General features: G+C 39.4%; 1 protein-coding gene across 2 annotated transcripts in view; it reads left to right on the top strand.

Annotated features, from left to right (window-relative positions):
- Window positions 1-15,752, top strand: part of MEGF11 (multiple EGF like domains 11) — a 210,669-nt gene that overhangs the window by 126,616 nt on the left and 68,301 nt on the right. For both annotated transcript variants that reach the window (XM_075044634.1, XM_075044633.1), the window contains exon 8: window positions 2,077-2,251. In XM_075044634.1, the coding sequence (XP_074900735.1) occupies window positions 2,077-2,251 (175 nt within the window). The remainder of the gene's footprint in view (window positions 1-2,076; window positions 2,252-15,752) is intronic.

Raw genomic sequence — 15,752 nt, 5'->3', positions numbered from 1 at the left:
ACTGAGTATAGTATTTTCAATTGAATTGTCATAGACTGATTCAAACTGCCATGATCATTTATTACCTTTGAAAGATTTAATTTAGTCAACAGCTGCAGTTCTCATGGAACCGTATGATACGTGCAGTAGCAGTGAAGATGGAGAAACAAAAAATCCACTTTAAAATATTTCTTTAATGTTTAGCTTTCTTCTCCTATTAGGTAATGATTAATAGACACAGAGGGGGGAAAAACAAGCTTTTATTATTTTCATCTGAATGTTAAGAGGTGCTTTGTGAACAACCATAATTTCAGGGACTGCTTTGTCAGAAGAATTTCATGGATGGTACTTTGTTAAGCTGATTAATTGTTTTAATTAGTCAGTAAAACACTATTTATGATGAAACATATGACACACACAAAATTTGATCATTCTTAGTCACAACAGTATATGACTAACCTCTCCTACCAGTAATTGCCAGAAACATACTTGGAAATTACATTTTATGAGGTTACCTTGAAAATTAACATAGACGATATTAATTTTATAGGTGTAAAGAAACCCATTCAGTCATGTCTGCAATATTACACTGTAGCAATAAATAATCGTAAAGGAAAATAGTTTCTATGAGGCAAAAATCCAGCAGACAGGTCCACAGAGAGGTGCCATCTTGCAGAACTCGATTCTTTCTTGTTCTGAGAATAATAAAGAAACTCTGATTTGTAGCAATATTATTTCTCATTTTCTCAGAGGCTCCCAGAGCACATTGAGCTCTATATTCCCAGCTGGCCTCAGACAACATGGTGTCCTTTTCCAAAGATCAGATTCCCTCTCCATCCCCTGCTCTTTCTTTTGATCACCTCATCTCCTCAAACTAGACATCCCCCTGTGCTCTCCCTTCCCATCCCCCAGAAACCTCCATCTCTTCAAACCAGGACTTAGCACATCTCCAGCCTTCCCCTCCTTTCCTAGCCCTCAGCCACAGCCTCAGCGTGGCTCTCCTGCTGTGGGAAGTTAGTGCCCTAAGAAAACTTGGGAGATGCTCTTTCTGTTTGTAGGAGAGAAAATGGTGAATAAAGATAAAATGTTTCATAACAGGAGGAACAAAGGGGTAAGTCTTCCACCTACCAGATGCAGGAGGACCAGGCATTGTCTGGTCTTATGGGCTTGATTCTCCTTTCTACTTTTCTCTCTGTTTGCTCTCACAACAGTGTGGAATTGTCTGAATAGAAATGAAAACCAGAGGATTAATGTTGGGCAGCAATGCTCATTATTCAGCATAAAGGAACTTGACTTGTTTCCCTGCATAGCTGAGATTTAGTCCCAGGGCTTCTGTTGACTCCTGCCCCCCAGAAATCCCAAGGCTTCAGGTAGCGATCAGTTCTGTTCACTATGGCTGAGTATTCCCTGCAAAACTTTTTCCAAGGGGATTTTTCCCTTCCAAAGCACTTTCCTTTCTACCTCTCCCTACTGAAAAGTTCTGCTGAGGTGGCACTCACTTTTAATACACAAATTAGAATAGAGTAGAATAGAATAGAGTAGAATAGAATAGAATAGAATAGAATAGAATAGAATAGAATAGAATAGAATAGAATAGAATAGAATAGAATAGAATAGAATAGAAGAATATTGTGCCACAGGACTCAGGTTTATCTTCACAACTCTCTTGGTTGCATTCCTCCATCCATTGGAATTTCTCCTAACCCTGAACACCTTTGACTGTATTATACGAAATAGTATGGCACATGTATGTCATACAACAAGATGGATTAATAGTGTTGTGGTTAAAGTCAGTAATCCAAGTCACATTGATTTGAGAATGGAGAAGCATGAACTTTAAAGGTGTACAATTACCAGTGCTGTGGCAGTTCCCAGATATTTAGAAGTGGCGTGCTGGGCTGGTATTTAGCACCATATTCCCTATTCACTTCCTAAGTTATATGGCTGCTAATGTTCACCATCCTTATAAGTGTTCACGTTTGTTCTGTTCTTAGTGTGACTCTTGCTGGCATTGCATGTAAAGTGTTCTATGGGTGGTTACAGACTGTATTTTTCTTTCGTGTGCACATCTCATTAATGTCTGCCTGTCTTCATTAGTTGCCATCCATTGTCTGGAGAATGTAGCTGCAAAGCTGGCTGGGCTGGACTGTACTGCAATGAAACCTGTCCCCCTGGATACTATGGCGAAGGCTGCCAGCTGACCTGCCCTTGCCAGAATGGTGCAGATTGTGACAGCATCACAGGAAAGTGTATGTGTGCACCAGGATATACGGTAAGTGACAGCTGTGAATAATGGGGCATTTCATAAGGTGCTTGCAAAAAATTAAAGAGCATTTTAGTCTGATTTCAAATAATATTTGCATAAAAGTGGCCAAATGCAGGTAATTTTTCCCCATTCTATTATAAGTCCACATAATTCTCTTTTGATCGGTGTCAACTTATTACTTATGGTTATTTACTTAACATCAGTATTGTAAGTTTATTACTGTTACAAGGATAAAGACACGGTTTCCCATCGTATATTCTAAGTCAAGACATCACAAAAAAGATGTCAGATTATTGTCTGCCTGGAAGAGCAGAAAAAGAATTCTCATGGCCTTTCAGCATGTTCCTTGTCAGTCATACTGTGATATTAATAGATGAAGATCTTTTAGAATGTTACAAATGATAGAGCAATTTATGTCTTTTCTGCGCATATATGGCAGGTGTCTTTTACCTGAGCGTCAGAAAGAGCTTCAGACATTCTGAGGTAAACAAGTGTTACATTTTATAGATGAGATATAAAATGGCTGAAGAAATCAGCCAAGATGAAACAACAAAAATTCAGAATTAACAATTGTCAGGTTGCAGCAGAAAGTATTAGGACATGGATCCAGGTGTCCAGTCCTGCTACAGCTGGGCATAATGGAAGTCTTGCTAGTAAATTCCCTGGTCATCCATATATGAAGCACCTCTTTACTTCAGGAGCATACCATGGAAGAGATCTGCAGGCTATGTTTAAGAAACAATACTTCCTAAAGAAAAAAATTTATTTTCAAGAGAGAATTCCACCACAACTTCATTAGCAGTTGTCTTTCTGTAATTTGTGTCTTTATTTTACATGATCTGTCCCCACAGGCTTATCTATATGTTTCCTATACTATTATAGTAATTATTAGTAATAATTAGTAAGTTTACTAGAAATCAAGCTTCAGATTCAAAGACATTCCCAATATTTTTAGAACTTCCCCTAACATTTAGCAGCCAACTAAAATATGCAGCCTCCTAGATGAGTTTTACCCTCTATTGTTTTAAGTTACAGCTTCAAAGTGAGATGAATAAATATCTTCAAATACTAGAGAACATGAGATGTGGTCTTTGACCATGTTATAGCTCTTTTGACTTGCATTTATGAAACATGGTGGACATCATACCAGGTAGCTTTAGAAACAATGGGATGGGAATGGCATGTTGGATCTGGACAGCAGAGCAGCCATGTCCTACCATCAGCACCCACGGCAGTGTTTAGGGTTTTCTAGAAAAAAAACGTTGTGGTATTCTGCAGGGACATACATTGCTGTCATCTATAGGGAAAGGCTGCACAGCTGTGTGACAAGATCCATAGTATGGGAGTCCTCTATGAGATCAGTGGGATGCTAAAGACTTTTTAGCCTCCCTCCCTTTTAAATCCACACCTGAGTTCATGATCACCAACTGTCATGTCCCGAACTGTGGAACTGGAGTTATGGCTTAAAGACATTTCTGTTCTCTGCTGCTTGTCAACAGCTGAACCTGAAAGTTGGAGCTTCTGTCTAATTTTCAGGGGTTCTCTCAATGACAGGTATAAACAGATTTATTTAGGTGTGAGGGGTAGGACTGTCAAAAGCATCTGTGCAAACACTAGTACTTAGAGATGTAAAAAAAAGAAGAAAAAGGCTTTGAGGTTTGATTCTGCACTCACTCACACTAACAGAAAACAAGACTTTATCTTCTCTATACAGTAGTGATACACAAGTATTAATATAAAGTGGAGGAAAGAACAAAGGCAGCAGCATGTTAGTAACAAATGCAAAGGGAAAAGATACCAAGATCCTCTTTCTTACAAGGAATGCGGTTCAAGTTTGCGGCACAAAAATACTTTGGGACCCTTTACTGTACACATTTTTTAAAAAGCATAGTTTGTCCAATATATATTGCTCCAAGACAGTATTATTGCAGGCATGAAGCCTGGGAAGTTCCTATTGCATTGCTTCAAAATAATATTTAATCTCATAATAAAGAGCTTTCTTGCATTGACATTTAAACAGCTTGGTTATTGAGGATAGCTCTATAATCACTGAAGCATATTTAGGCATTAGTATCATTGCTCTCTTATAATATACTATAATCTCTGACAATTAGTCCATGAGGGGAAGTAAAGCCTTGAAATTGCTAATTTATTGCCTCTGAAGCATATTTGTCATTCGTATGCATGCCAGATGACTTGAGTTGCAATGGTTCTTTCAAATGCTAGAGAACATAGGCTGTAAAGAAAACTTGACAGGAACCTTTACTTCCTACCCTGGAATGGCAGTGTCCTGCTGAGCTGCTCTTGCTGTATGCTCCATCCTCTGGGCAGGGAGAAGGTGTCAGCACTGCTTCACGATGCAGCCTGCAGGTCATGTGAAAGATGCTGTGGGGCCAGAACCCTCTCAAGGCTTGAAGTAGCTTATTTCAGTGACACATTCAAGACCAGACTTTGCCTTCAAATATGCATGCCTGCCTCTTGCTGAGGCAATGGGGAGCTTTGCCTGCGGGTAGAATTTTGCCCTTGAATTCGGCTAGCCTGCAAGCAAGCGGCGTGACTGTCCATGAATGCAGGATGTCTCTTTTGGCAGTACTGATAATAGAGTGATGCTAGTACAGAACTGGGCAGAGCTAATTATTCAGAAAAGCCATAAATGAATCCCTCTTGCTTTTTCTAGCATGAGGCTTCGCTGATGCAGCTACAGGGTCAGGAGTTTTGCCATGCGATTGGAAAGAATGAAAGTGGGAGCAACGTCTTACATTTTACAGAAACATTTGATCTACACACGATCTTATATAGCAAAGCAGGCTGAAGGGTTTCTAAGTAAGGGGGAAGGAAGAGAATATCTTGGGACATGGTATATAACTGCAAAATTTAACTGCAAAGGCAGAGAGGTTGGACCCATGGGACTTTTGGGTTACGGATGCCTAGAAAACATAGGGGCCAAGAAATGACAGTCTTTTCCTGACAAAGCACTCCTCCAGCACACTTCTTTTGCACAGATGGCTTGTTTTTTAACTATGCCCTGCCTCGGCTGTGTCAGGGCAGCTGGGCTGGGTTTCAGAATGAATCATCTGCAATCGCAGCCAAAACAGGGACATTTTGTAGGGATGCAGAACAAGCCATTAAAAACACAAAGCATCTGGTCACCTTTATTAAATGTATTAAGTGGAAAGGCAGCCATCCCATAGGTTGACATGTACGTGAGCAGAGCACTTAATTTTTGGAAGTTAAGCAGATTCAAATTTTAAAAGAAAAATTTACATTGTAGCTCAGAAAATAATACATTATTTATTAGCTGTGACATTTCCAAAAATTCAAATGCCAAAGCTAAATATTGGTGAGCTTGCAGTTTTGGATAGAATTTGAAAACATTTTATGTCTTTTTTTTTTTTGATTAATATTTTGGGTCAGACTCAACAACCAGATTTGCGCATACCTAGCTCTGAAAACAAACTGCACTGTTATAAAGATGTTATTGGGTACCAGTAGAGGTTATTTGTGTGAGGTTCTGATATGACAGCTCACACTAGGGGATTGCACTATTTTAACTGTATGAGTGTCTAAACCACAGTGCAGACACTATTTGTAGATTTGACTGAAGAGGTAGCTGAGAAATCTGAGTGATCCACAATTATACCTGAAACAGCCCAGTTCTTGAAGGCAGCATACAGGACAATAAAAATAGGGTAATAGGAGTGGAGGAGACACAACAAAATCTTCTTCCCCAATATCAGAGAGCATGTCTAGAGCTACTCCAGTAGTAAAGTCCACACTGCAGGCCTGTTGGAAAACCTGTGTTTATTGCATCTCACTTGTGAAGGGAGAATGAAGGTTGTATCAGTTTAATTAAGGTAATTGCAGGGAATCGTCATTATAAGCATGCCAATAGGGCACTTCCCTGAAACTGGTATTTTTAACATATTTGAGGATTACCTCTTAGCACACATACGAAGTAATTGCCAGGAATGCTTTTCTGAAGAATGGTTTTGAAAAGCCATTCTACTGCCATCTCATTTGTGGCAAGAAGGAATCTGATAAACACACACAGGGAGTACACAAAGATTAGCCTTAAAAAGTATACAGGGAGATTCTTGACTGGTAGAAATTGGATCCTTACTCCCACATGCAAATAGTCGCTCCTTGCAATAAATTACTTGGATGCAATTATGGGGGTGGTGAGAGGGTTATACTGACTTGTACCTCCCCCTCCTTCCAAATTCTGCTTTAAGATGCTCTCTTACAGGCCCGCTGAAGTCAGTTGTACGGTAGGGACGTAAAAGAAATCAGGATTTGCCCTGTCCTCTCTTCTTTTGTTTTTGGTTCATTGAACTTTATTCCTGTAATTCAATAAATGTGGTGAAGAAGGCCAGAGGATATGAATTAAATATGACAGGAGACCACAGGAATCCTGACCTTCTGTCTCACAAGGAAATCTTGAAAACAACCCCCTGCACATACCTATCAGCGTTCTGGCTACTGAAATAATTGTAAATGCTATTGAAATACAACTAAGTTCACCTTCTCCATTGCACAGCTAATTGCAACTTTCCTGAAGACAGTAGCTATCTAGAGACCTCATCCTGTGATATGCCTTTGTTTCTTTATGGATGCTTTGTTTTCTTCCTTTGAAAAATGGATTTAACTTCAAATGCTTTCATTCTGTCTATTGTGGCAAGGAGATATGTTGTTAAAACATTTCTCAGCCCAAGACATTGAGAAAACTTTAACACTTATCTATGGAATGTGCGGTCAGCTTTTACTTCGGCGGGCACTTAGGTCTATATTTCACATCTGGATGACAGAACTTATATTACTTTAAAGAGTTCATCTATTTATGCTGCAATTTTTTGAAGACCTGTCTGCTTTTATTGAACCTTGCATGCTGCCAAGCAAAGCTAGCACTTCATCACCAAAATGAAAGAATCCATTTTGACATTTTTCTATTCCTTGACTATATTGGTAGATCCCATACAAGCCACTCACAGTACAGGAAAGTATGGAAACTACAGCAGTGATGACCTCTTACTAGAAGATTTTTCAGCTTTTGGAATGTTACTTGGATTCCCTAAGACTTCCCAAGATATATCCCAGTACTGTGCATCTATAGCCATTTGCATCTTCTGTTGACGTTGCATCAAAATTGCATTTTAAAAACATAATAAAATAATGCCTTTCAAATATATCCTTATATAAGTGCTCATGTATATATGTCTCCAGCTGAGCTTAGTGGGAACCTGTGCGCTTAAGGACTGAAACACAGGCTTAATCTGGGTCTAGAAGTCCATAATTTTGTCTAGCATGACAGAGTTTCTCAACATAATGCTTTCTGTACCACAGAGGTGCAAATTGCTTCCAAGGTTTACATGTACATGCCTGCACATTGGAGTAAAAGTCAGCCCCTGTAACACACAATAAAGAGTAGCTCGAGCATTTAGTAAAAATAAATGTATATTATAGTATTATAAACATATTCAAATGCATAGCAAATGTATAACAAACTTTGTAACAGATAATCTCTCAGTCAGTACAAACACCCACACACACACAGTCTCAGGCCAGTCTTAGTCTGCCCCATGCCTACTTAATGAATAAAATGACCAGTTTACCCTTCCATAGAAATGAGGAGGGCCATACTTTTGTGTTATCTATAGAGGTCATAAGGAACTTACAGGTCTAGTCTGTTGAGTATTCCAGCCACGACTGACTTCCTTCTGGTGCATACAATATCTCTTTTTCCCTGAAGAAAACATACAGGAGAGAAGAAACAATCTTTCTCTATATATTTAAAAAAAATTGAATCCTGCTCTCCTGTCCTACACCTTTAAAATTCTCTCTGTTGTCTAAAAGAGAAAAAAAAGTAAATAGAAAGGAGCACCTTATCTTATCTTCAATTGAATTTTCCCTGAAGGACTGAAATCCCAGGTAGGACTGGAGGAATTTGAAGAATCATTGCCTGTAGGTGTTTTCTAAACACTCAAGGTTGATAAATACAAATTTATCAGAATATTCCCTCTCTTCTACATATTTGCTTTCATCTTTATTCTAAATGTATCATCCTTCACCACTTCAGAAGGAAGCGGGAAAAAATGAATGAGACTTCTTTGTCTTATAAGCCCCTGGTTCAGTAGTAAAGTTACTTTATAAATTTCACAAAATTCTTGATACAAAAAATGAACCTGAGGTTGGAGATAGTGGATCTGTTTGGGGGGCTTTAACTCATTTAAATGATCTGTTTCTCTTTGAGATAATTCCAAAAGTACTTCAGTGGAAGCTCATCTCAGAGCAACAGGGCACCTCATCAAAAGGTTTAAAAAGAAAAGACGAGGGGAAAAAATCTTCAATAGAGCCTGTGTCCTTTTATCCTTGATTTACCAAGCATATCAGTTACCCCCCTTTGTTAAGAGCTCTTTTCATTTATAGGTATAAAATAAATTCAACCATTTTATCAAGATGTTCTTGTTACCAACCACCAGTATAAATTTTACTTGCTGTAGGTGGGGAAAAGGTTTTCTGGCACAGCAGTTGCCCAATTAACTGGAGTATTACAGGCAACAGCAATAGCTTCCCCCGTCTCATTTCCTGAATTACCTAGATGCACAGGGAAGATGCATTTTCTTCTCATTGGTTTCCTATTTGTATTCATAATCCAATGTCTCAAACCCATTGTGTATGGCTAGCAGTAGTGGCAATGGGTATGCAAAAAGGCATCCATACCGTGAATGTGAGTTCAAGCGTAGGCTCTACCTGGCAGTGAGTGAATTATTAATTAATAATAAAAGTAAAACAAGTTGTCCTAAAAGTAGTGGAGCTAAAAGAGCCTTGTTTTCCACAGATTTCTATCCTTAGTCTGCCAGCCTTTCCTACCCCACCACTGCAGTAACACTGTTTCTCTGTCAGGACTCCTGTGACACTTTAGCTAGCAAAGGACATTCAGATGGGCTCAGGGACCCCAAATTCACAAGGAGCGCAAGAGGCAAAATCCCTGCTTGAATACAAAGAGAGTAGTCAGATGCAGCTGAAGAAACGGCAAAAAGACCTGCCAGTTTCAAAGTGTTCTGCACAGTTTTGAGAAGTTAATTTTGTCAAAGTCAGCAAGAAGGAAATGCAGTCTCTTTGATAACAGATGTCAATGTGAGTTTTAGGTCTGGGGGTAAAGTAAAAGACATGGATATGGGAAATTCAACTAAAATAACTTTTGAAAAATGGAAGATGTAACTGTGCCCTGGGAAACCATGATGGGAAAAGTTAAGAATTATATTGATGTGGAAAAGTGGATAAAGATGAAAATGCTAGTAATTGTGAGACAATCAGTCACAATAATACAATCAGGTCCTCTATACTAACTATGGATGCATCCTAGATCCCCCTTTCCTGGTTCTGGTCTCTGAGGAATGCACTGTCCTTCGAACTTGCATTTTCTTGGTGTCTTCTAGATGGAGATAAATCAGAAAATTCTTCTGATAATTTTTTTAAGCTTACAGATTACTTCACAAGTGGATGTGGAACAACAAGTGGATCTCAAGCAGGCAACAAAACCCACACTGTTCCATACAGCCTAGTTAAGAGTGAGCTGGAAAATTGTTCTTGTAATTAAACTGTCTATTTCTAGTTGTACAGAAGTTTTTCTGTCAGCTGGGCTACATGTTGGAAGGTCTGAGCTTATTAACATAAATCAAAACATCTCATGCCCAGTGTTTTGGTACCTTCCTCACGTAAACAGAGCTGATCAGGGATCATTTGTACCTATCAGGATTTTTGCATATTCATAGACCAGAAGAAAACTACCTCTGAATTGCATCTTGATACCACTTTTCATTGATGACCTCTGAATTTTCTTACCCACTTCTCTATGCATAAAAAAGTACATATTTATGCCCATAAAATGGCTGTACTTTTATTTTTTTGTAGGCGATTGGGACTAATAACAGACTATAAAGTTTTGCATCCCAAGGCTACTAGGTTTCATCCAGGCCAGGTCAGTACAGATTGAAAATTATCTTCTCTTGGCTGTGCAGTGGCCTGCATGAAATGACTTTGGTCTCAGTCCAGCTCCCCGTGGATCAGTATGTGCATCACAAACCCCATTTCTATCAGCAGTGACTGGCAAATTTGCTGGCAGACTGAGCCATTTTACCATTTTACCGTCACAAACCATTGCTTCAGGTCAAGCTTGGTGGCGTGGCTGTGTGATCCATTTCAAAGTCCCTGTAGGACTATTTCTGGGGACAAACAGCACAGGTACTCAGCGCTTTTGGAACAGCACCCTTCATAAGCATTGCAAGCCACTGAGATGGTACTGCATCTTTCTTAAATGGCAGGTGCCTTGCTGAAAAGCCGATCCACTTCTGAGCTGGCCCTGCTGCAGGTAGACTAGGAAACAATGAACATCACCTCAATGCAAAGAAACTGGAGGTGGGCTAAAACTGGTATTTCAATAACAACTCACAAATGGATTCTTCTGGCTCTGCTTTATTACGGAAGATATCCTACATTCAGATCCCAACAGGGAAGATCATTATGGGGAGGCCACCTGCGTATTCCCAGGCTTTCAGACTAAGCCACTCCCCTATTGATTTTTATATCAATGAACCAGGTGCTTGCTGCCTGTTAGGCTTGTTGGTGTTCTCCCCCTGGAGCTCCTATTGACCAATTAGACATTTCTGCTGGAGCACCAGCAGCCACAGCGTTTAGGAGCCTGTGTTTTCCTAAACCCTGACAGTGTTCATGTCAGCACCTGGCTGAATGAGCCATAATGAAGGGTCTCCTCTCGCTTCAGGGCATTTGTTGTATGCTTTTGAGCAGACGAACCAGAGTATTTAACATGGTCACTAGATGCACAAGACACAGTGGGTCTCCCTCAGTTGTCGAAACTGCATCCCTTTCTTTGAATTCAATGGAATTTTTCAGACCCTTTCATGAACCACTTCTATTTCATTTTGTTTGCTCATTCTCTTATCAATGTGCAAGCTCCAGAAATTGTCTGTGGCAGCTCAAATTCTACTTTATCAGCCCAAGTTTACCTGAACACAACTGCTAGCTTCGGTAGGATTGTCCCAGATATACAGGAGTGAAGTTTGTCTCAGTGACTGCCTCTACTAATGAGAACTTATTCACTCACACACAGTGTCTGTAATTTGATAAGAACTGTGGGCAAGTCCCAGGTCTCCTCCTCTTTCTTCTTATATTTACTTTTACTTCTGGGCTCTGCTGCAGTTTTATTTACCTGAATAACTCCAAAGTTTTTGTAAGTGGGTCCAAAGGAACCAACTTCACATAGAAAGCCTGCATGCCTCTGCCTTTGTTGCTAGTTGACATATTTCCTGTATTTTATCCTTAATTGGCAATGTGGCTATGTCAAATTGCATTTCCATTCCTGTAGCCTCATTCAGAATCAGTGGAGCTCAATATTCTGTTCAGACTGAGTTATTTGATCTGAATTTTGCAGAGGAATAAACTGCTTGCCAATAGCAGTGTCTCTCTTCATCTATTAAGCTTCTAAATGTATATAGCTTTATCCACACTGTCTGTGGATCTATGCATAAAAGTGTTGGTAGCTGACTCTCCTGGTAGTTCAAATTGCAAACTGGCTTCATTAAAACCACCTAAGTATAGGATTTAAGTCACAGGTTAGTTTTTCATTTTATTTTCAGTCTAACAATACTGTCAAAGGAGAAGACTTTATCCTTTACAATCAGACTGTATAAATGGAAAATCCTGGTGTGTTTTCTTATGACAAAGAGCAACAGAAATTTTACCAGATCTTGGACTCTCTTGCTTTAGGTTTTTGGTTTGGGGAAAATCTGTGAAAGTCTGAAGGGGGTCTCTGTTTATCTGCCTGTGTACAACTGCCAGGTTATTTACCAGCTTTTCAGAAGGTACATTGCAAACCCCATTAGCTTAAAGTTGACAGTGAATGTTATTCATTTCATCCCATAGAATATCTTTTCTTTTTTAGATGCTTTCTTTTTTTTGCTTTGATCCTTTCACATGTGCTCATGCAGCTCAGAACCAAGGTCAGCCGCAGGTGTTAGCATCATCAGCCCCATACCTGCATATTTTCCATCCACATCGCTGCTTCTGTGGCTTCAGTGCTCTTAGCAAGAGACCAGCTGAGGATACCTGCTGTGTACAGCACATTTAACTCCTCCTGGACTCAGTCCGTCCAGTCTGTGTGAACAAGAGTTCAGGCATGGACTGAGGTACTGAACTTGTTTGGCAGCTTCTGCTACAGAAAGATGTAGGTCTCAGCTAGTGACCAGACTGGTGAATGCAGACAGTGTGCATGGTAGGGAAGTTTAAATTTGAGACTATGCTTGGATATTATCCTTAATTGTATAGTACAGCTGTAGAAGAATTCTAAAAGAAAGTTTGGAAATAATGCAAAAATACTGGGATTGTCAAATATAAAGCTAGAAACGAATTTGAGGAAAGGTTTCATGTAACTGGGTAGGTTGAAATTCAGTGTTCAGAAATGCAGAGTAATAGACAATGGGAAAATAACGTTAAGTAAATACACAAAAGGGGAGTTCTAATTTAACTCATACCATTCAGGGAAAGAGATCAGGCAATCACAGCGGATAGTTTTCTGAAAAACTCAAATGAGTGCTCAGCACCAGTGAAAAAACAAACGAACCCAGAGCACCAGATATAATAGTTAGAATGATCAGGAAGAGAACAAAACAGGATGGAAAAACCATTTTTGTGGTATTGTATAAATCCATAATATATCTAAATCTCAAATTACTGCATACAGTTTGACTGATTCCTGCTTACAAAGGATACAATGGAAGTAGCGAATGGTGACAAAGATCATCTTTTATATGGAATAGCTTCTATACAAAGAGTTACTCGATAAGCTAGAACTCAGAAAACAGATGGCTGAGGAGGGATACGATAGAGATCTATGGAACTGTGGATGGTGCATAGAACATGAACAAGGAATGGTTATTTACTATTTCTAATAACACAGGAACAAGGGGCAACCAATTAAATGATTGCACAGCGGGTTTAAAGACAAAGATAGTGCTTTTCACAGAATGCGTAATTAAATTGTGAAATGGCTCCCATAAAATGAGAATAAGAGAGTGGGATGATTTTGCTTAGAAAAGGGGTCACTGAGGGTAGATATGTGAGAGGTCTCATACACCATGGAGGAAGGGGAAGAAGGAATACATGTTTGCTATTTATCACAGTATAAGAAGTTTCCCAATTAAAAATCAGGCAGTGAATTTGAAGCAAACAAATAAAGATAATTTTTCTCCTTTGTATTTATAATTAAACTGTGGATCTTCTTGCCAGAGGATGTCATAGAGTCTGAAAGTATAAATGATACCTTTTATTTCCCGTTTTTGCAATGTCCTTTTTGAAGAACTGTTCAGACTTGTCAGCCAGAGTCCAAATTTACTATTGCAAAAACGTCAGGAGGCCACAATTGTTCTATAAGGTAGATCTTGGACTGTGCCACTCAGGCTATGTGAACAGAAACCATCTCTGGACGAAGATACTCCCATAAAATAGCTGGGGCAGAATTGTCATAGCCAGCTCTGATTTCTTACTCTGAAGTACACTGCACTGAAATGCTTCTCCGTATTTCCAAATGGCTCAGGCTTCTGTTAGCCACTGATCTATTCTGCCCAAATCTGGGAAAGAAAATGATGGAACTGCACATACTGTGTTAAAATCTTTCCTTTACCATAGTGATAACTCCAATTCAGACACCTCCATTTAAAAAAGCAGAAGAAAACAGCTTTTTTTGTCTTTACCAGTCGTATTCAAGGACTGTGGTTTAATATTTGGACATACTTAGCTAGCTTCTGTCCCACGGTTTGGACACAAGTAGGCTGTTGAGTACATCATGAAGAGCACATGTACCAAGTATATATTTCTCAGGCATGTAAATACTTTCCACTAACTTGAAATAATGCACGTTATGCCTGAGCCATTTTACCTTTTGGAACATTTAATTGTGATATGGCCATGTTTTTTGGAGCATTTTAGAATAGCAGCTGATCAAAGTTGATTATAGTAAGAGCAATAAGCCCCACAGATGTTTGACTCTTTATAGCTTCCCCAGAGTTAAGTTTAAAATATTCAGAGAGCCTACTCCCTGCCTCACCTGAATAAATCTGAAGTGGCCCTATTCCAGATTTAAATTGCTTTAACTAAACAGAGGACTTGGTTATCCAGCTGGCCCCATAATGTATATTAGTAATCCTCCTGATATAGACATGATTGACCTGCCTTGATAATATATCTTCCCATTAACTAAATCTAAACCCATGTATTAAAGACCTTTTCACTTCCACCTGAAATATCTACTCCATAAACAATCTCACCAGCTCCACTGTGAGCAGAATTAGAAGCTTGTTTACGTATCTTGCCCATATGTAGCCAACTGCTGGGGCTGGCCGAGCTCTGCACACCCATCCAATTTAGCTGAACCCTGACCTCCATCATGTTTTTTGAACTGTGCATGGTTATGTTGCTGGTACTCCATTACAGGCTGCCTGTGGGAGGCTGTCCTCTCAGGTATGATGTGCCGTCTCACCAGATGAAATGTCCCAAGGAAATGATGTAGGAGTTGTTTTACCCAGTCTAAATCCAATCTCCTATTTTTGGAGAGGTCCCTCCTGGATAAATGTGTTTTGTGATATTTTATTAGGTGAAAAGTGCTGACTGTATTAAAAAACCTTGTTCAGAGGTTGATGATCATCTTTTTTTTACTCTCCACACTACTTTCCTTGTGAATACATTTAATTATATGATGCTGTATTCATTGCCTCGCTGACACTAAAGTGCTCTGCAGTTAAGACCTAAATACTAAACCAGGCAGATATTTGAGCGTTGTAAAGTTAGTCTAGATTTTTTTGCGAGCAACAGTGCTACGCTGATTTACAGGAAGCGGGGGGGGAGGGTGCTATCTCTTGCCTGTTCTCTTTATTGAATCCTCTTTCTTTTTTTTAATGCCCATATTTAGGTGGCTTAAGCAGTAGGAATGGATTTTTTTAATTGCAGATAACTGACTGATATTGGGCGTATTTTTAGTGCAAACCAGAGAACTGTTCCCTGGTGGTGAGCGGGATTATAGTGTTCACTGACAGGAATACAACTCAGGTTTGCTGAGTTTTAGTATGCAAAATCCAATTTTTTAAATGAAAGTTTTATTTGTACTTGTTTTCACTTGATTTCGTGGAGTCAAAAAACCCTCACAAAGGTAGAATTTGCTGCCTTTGTTCTTACAGTGTATCTGCTCCACTTTATCATCAGTTTTATCGTGCCAGAGCATTGTTCCTTTTGGATGCATGAAGCATGTTGGAACTAAGATGCTGGAGGACAGGAGAGTGGTGAAATTCTGTACACCCTCCACTTCAAAAGATGAGACCTATCTTGCACACACGGTTTCTGTTAGTTTGCCTGTGTGGATTTACTGTATGCGGATCATGCGGTGCACGCAAGTGGAAAAAAACATCTCTGTGCCTGGAATGAGGACACCCAGGGCAGCTCT

Source organism: Buteo buteo, chromosome 13 (assembly GCF_964188355.1).
Source record: "Buteo buteo chromosome 13, bButBut1.hap1.1, whole genome shotgun sequence".
Taxonomy (NCBI): domain Eukaryota; kingdom Metazoa; phylum Chordata; class Aves; order Accipitriformes; family Accipitridae; genus Buteo; species Buteo buteo.
The sequence above is the reverse complement of the archived record's forward strand: the minus strand, read 5'-3'. Positions and strand labels throughout refer to the sequence as shown.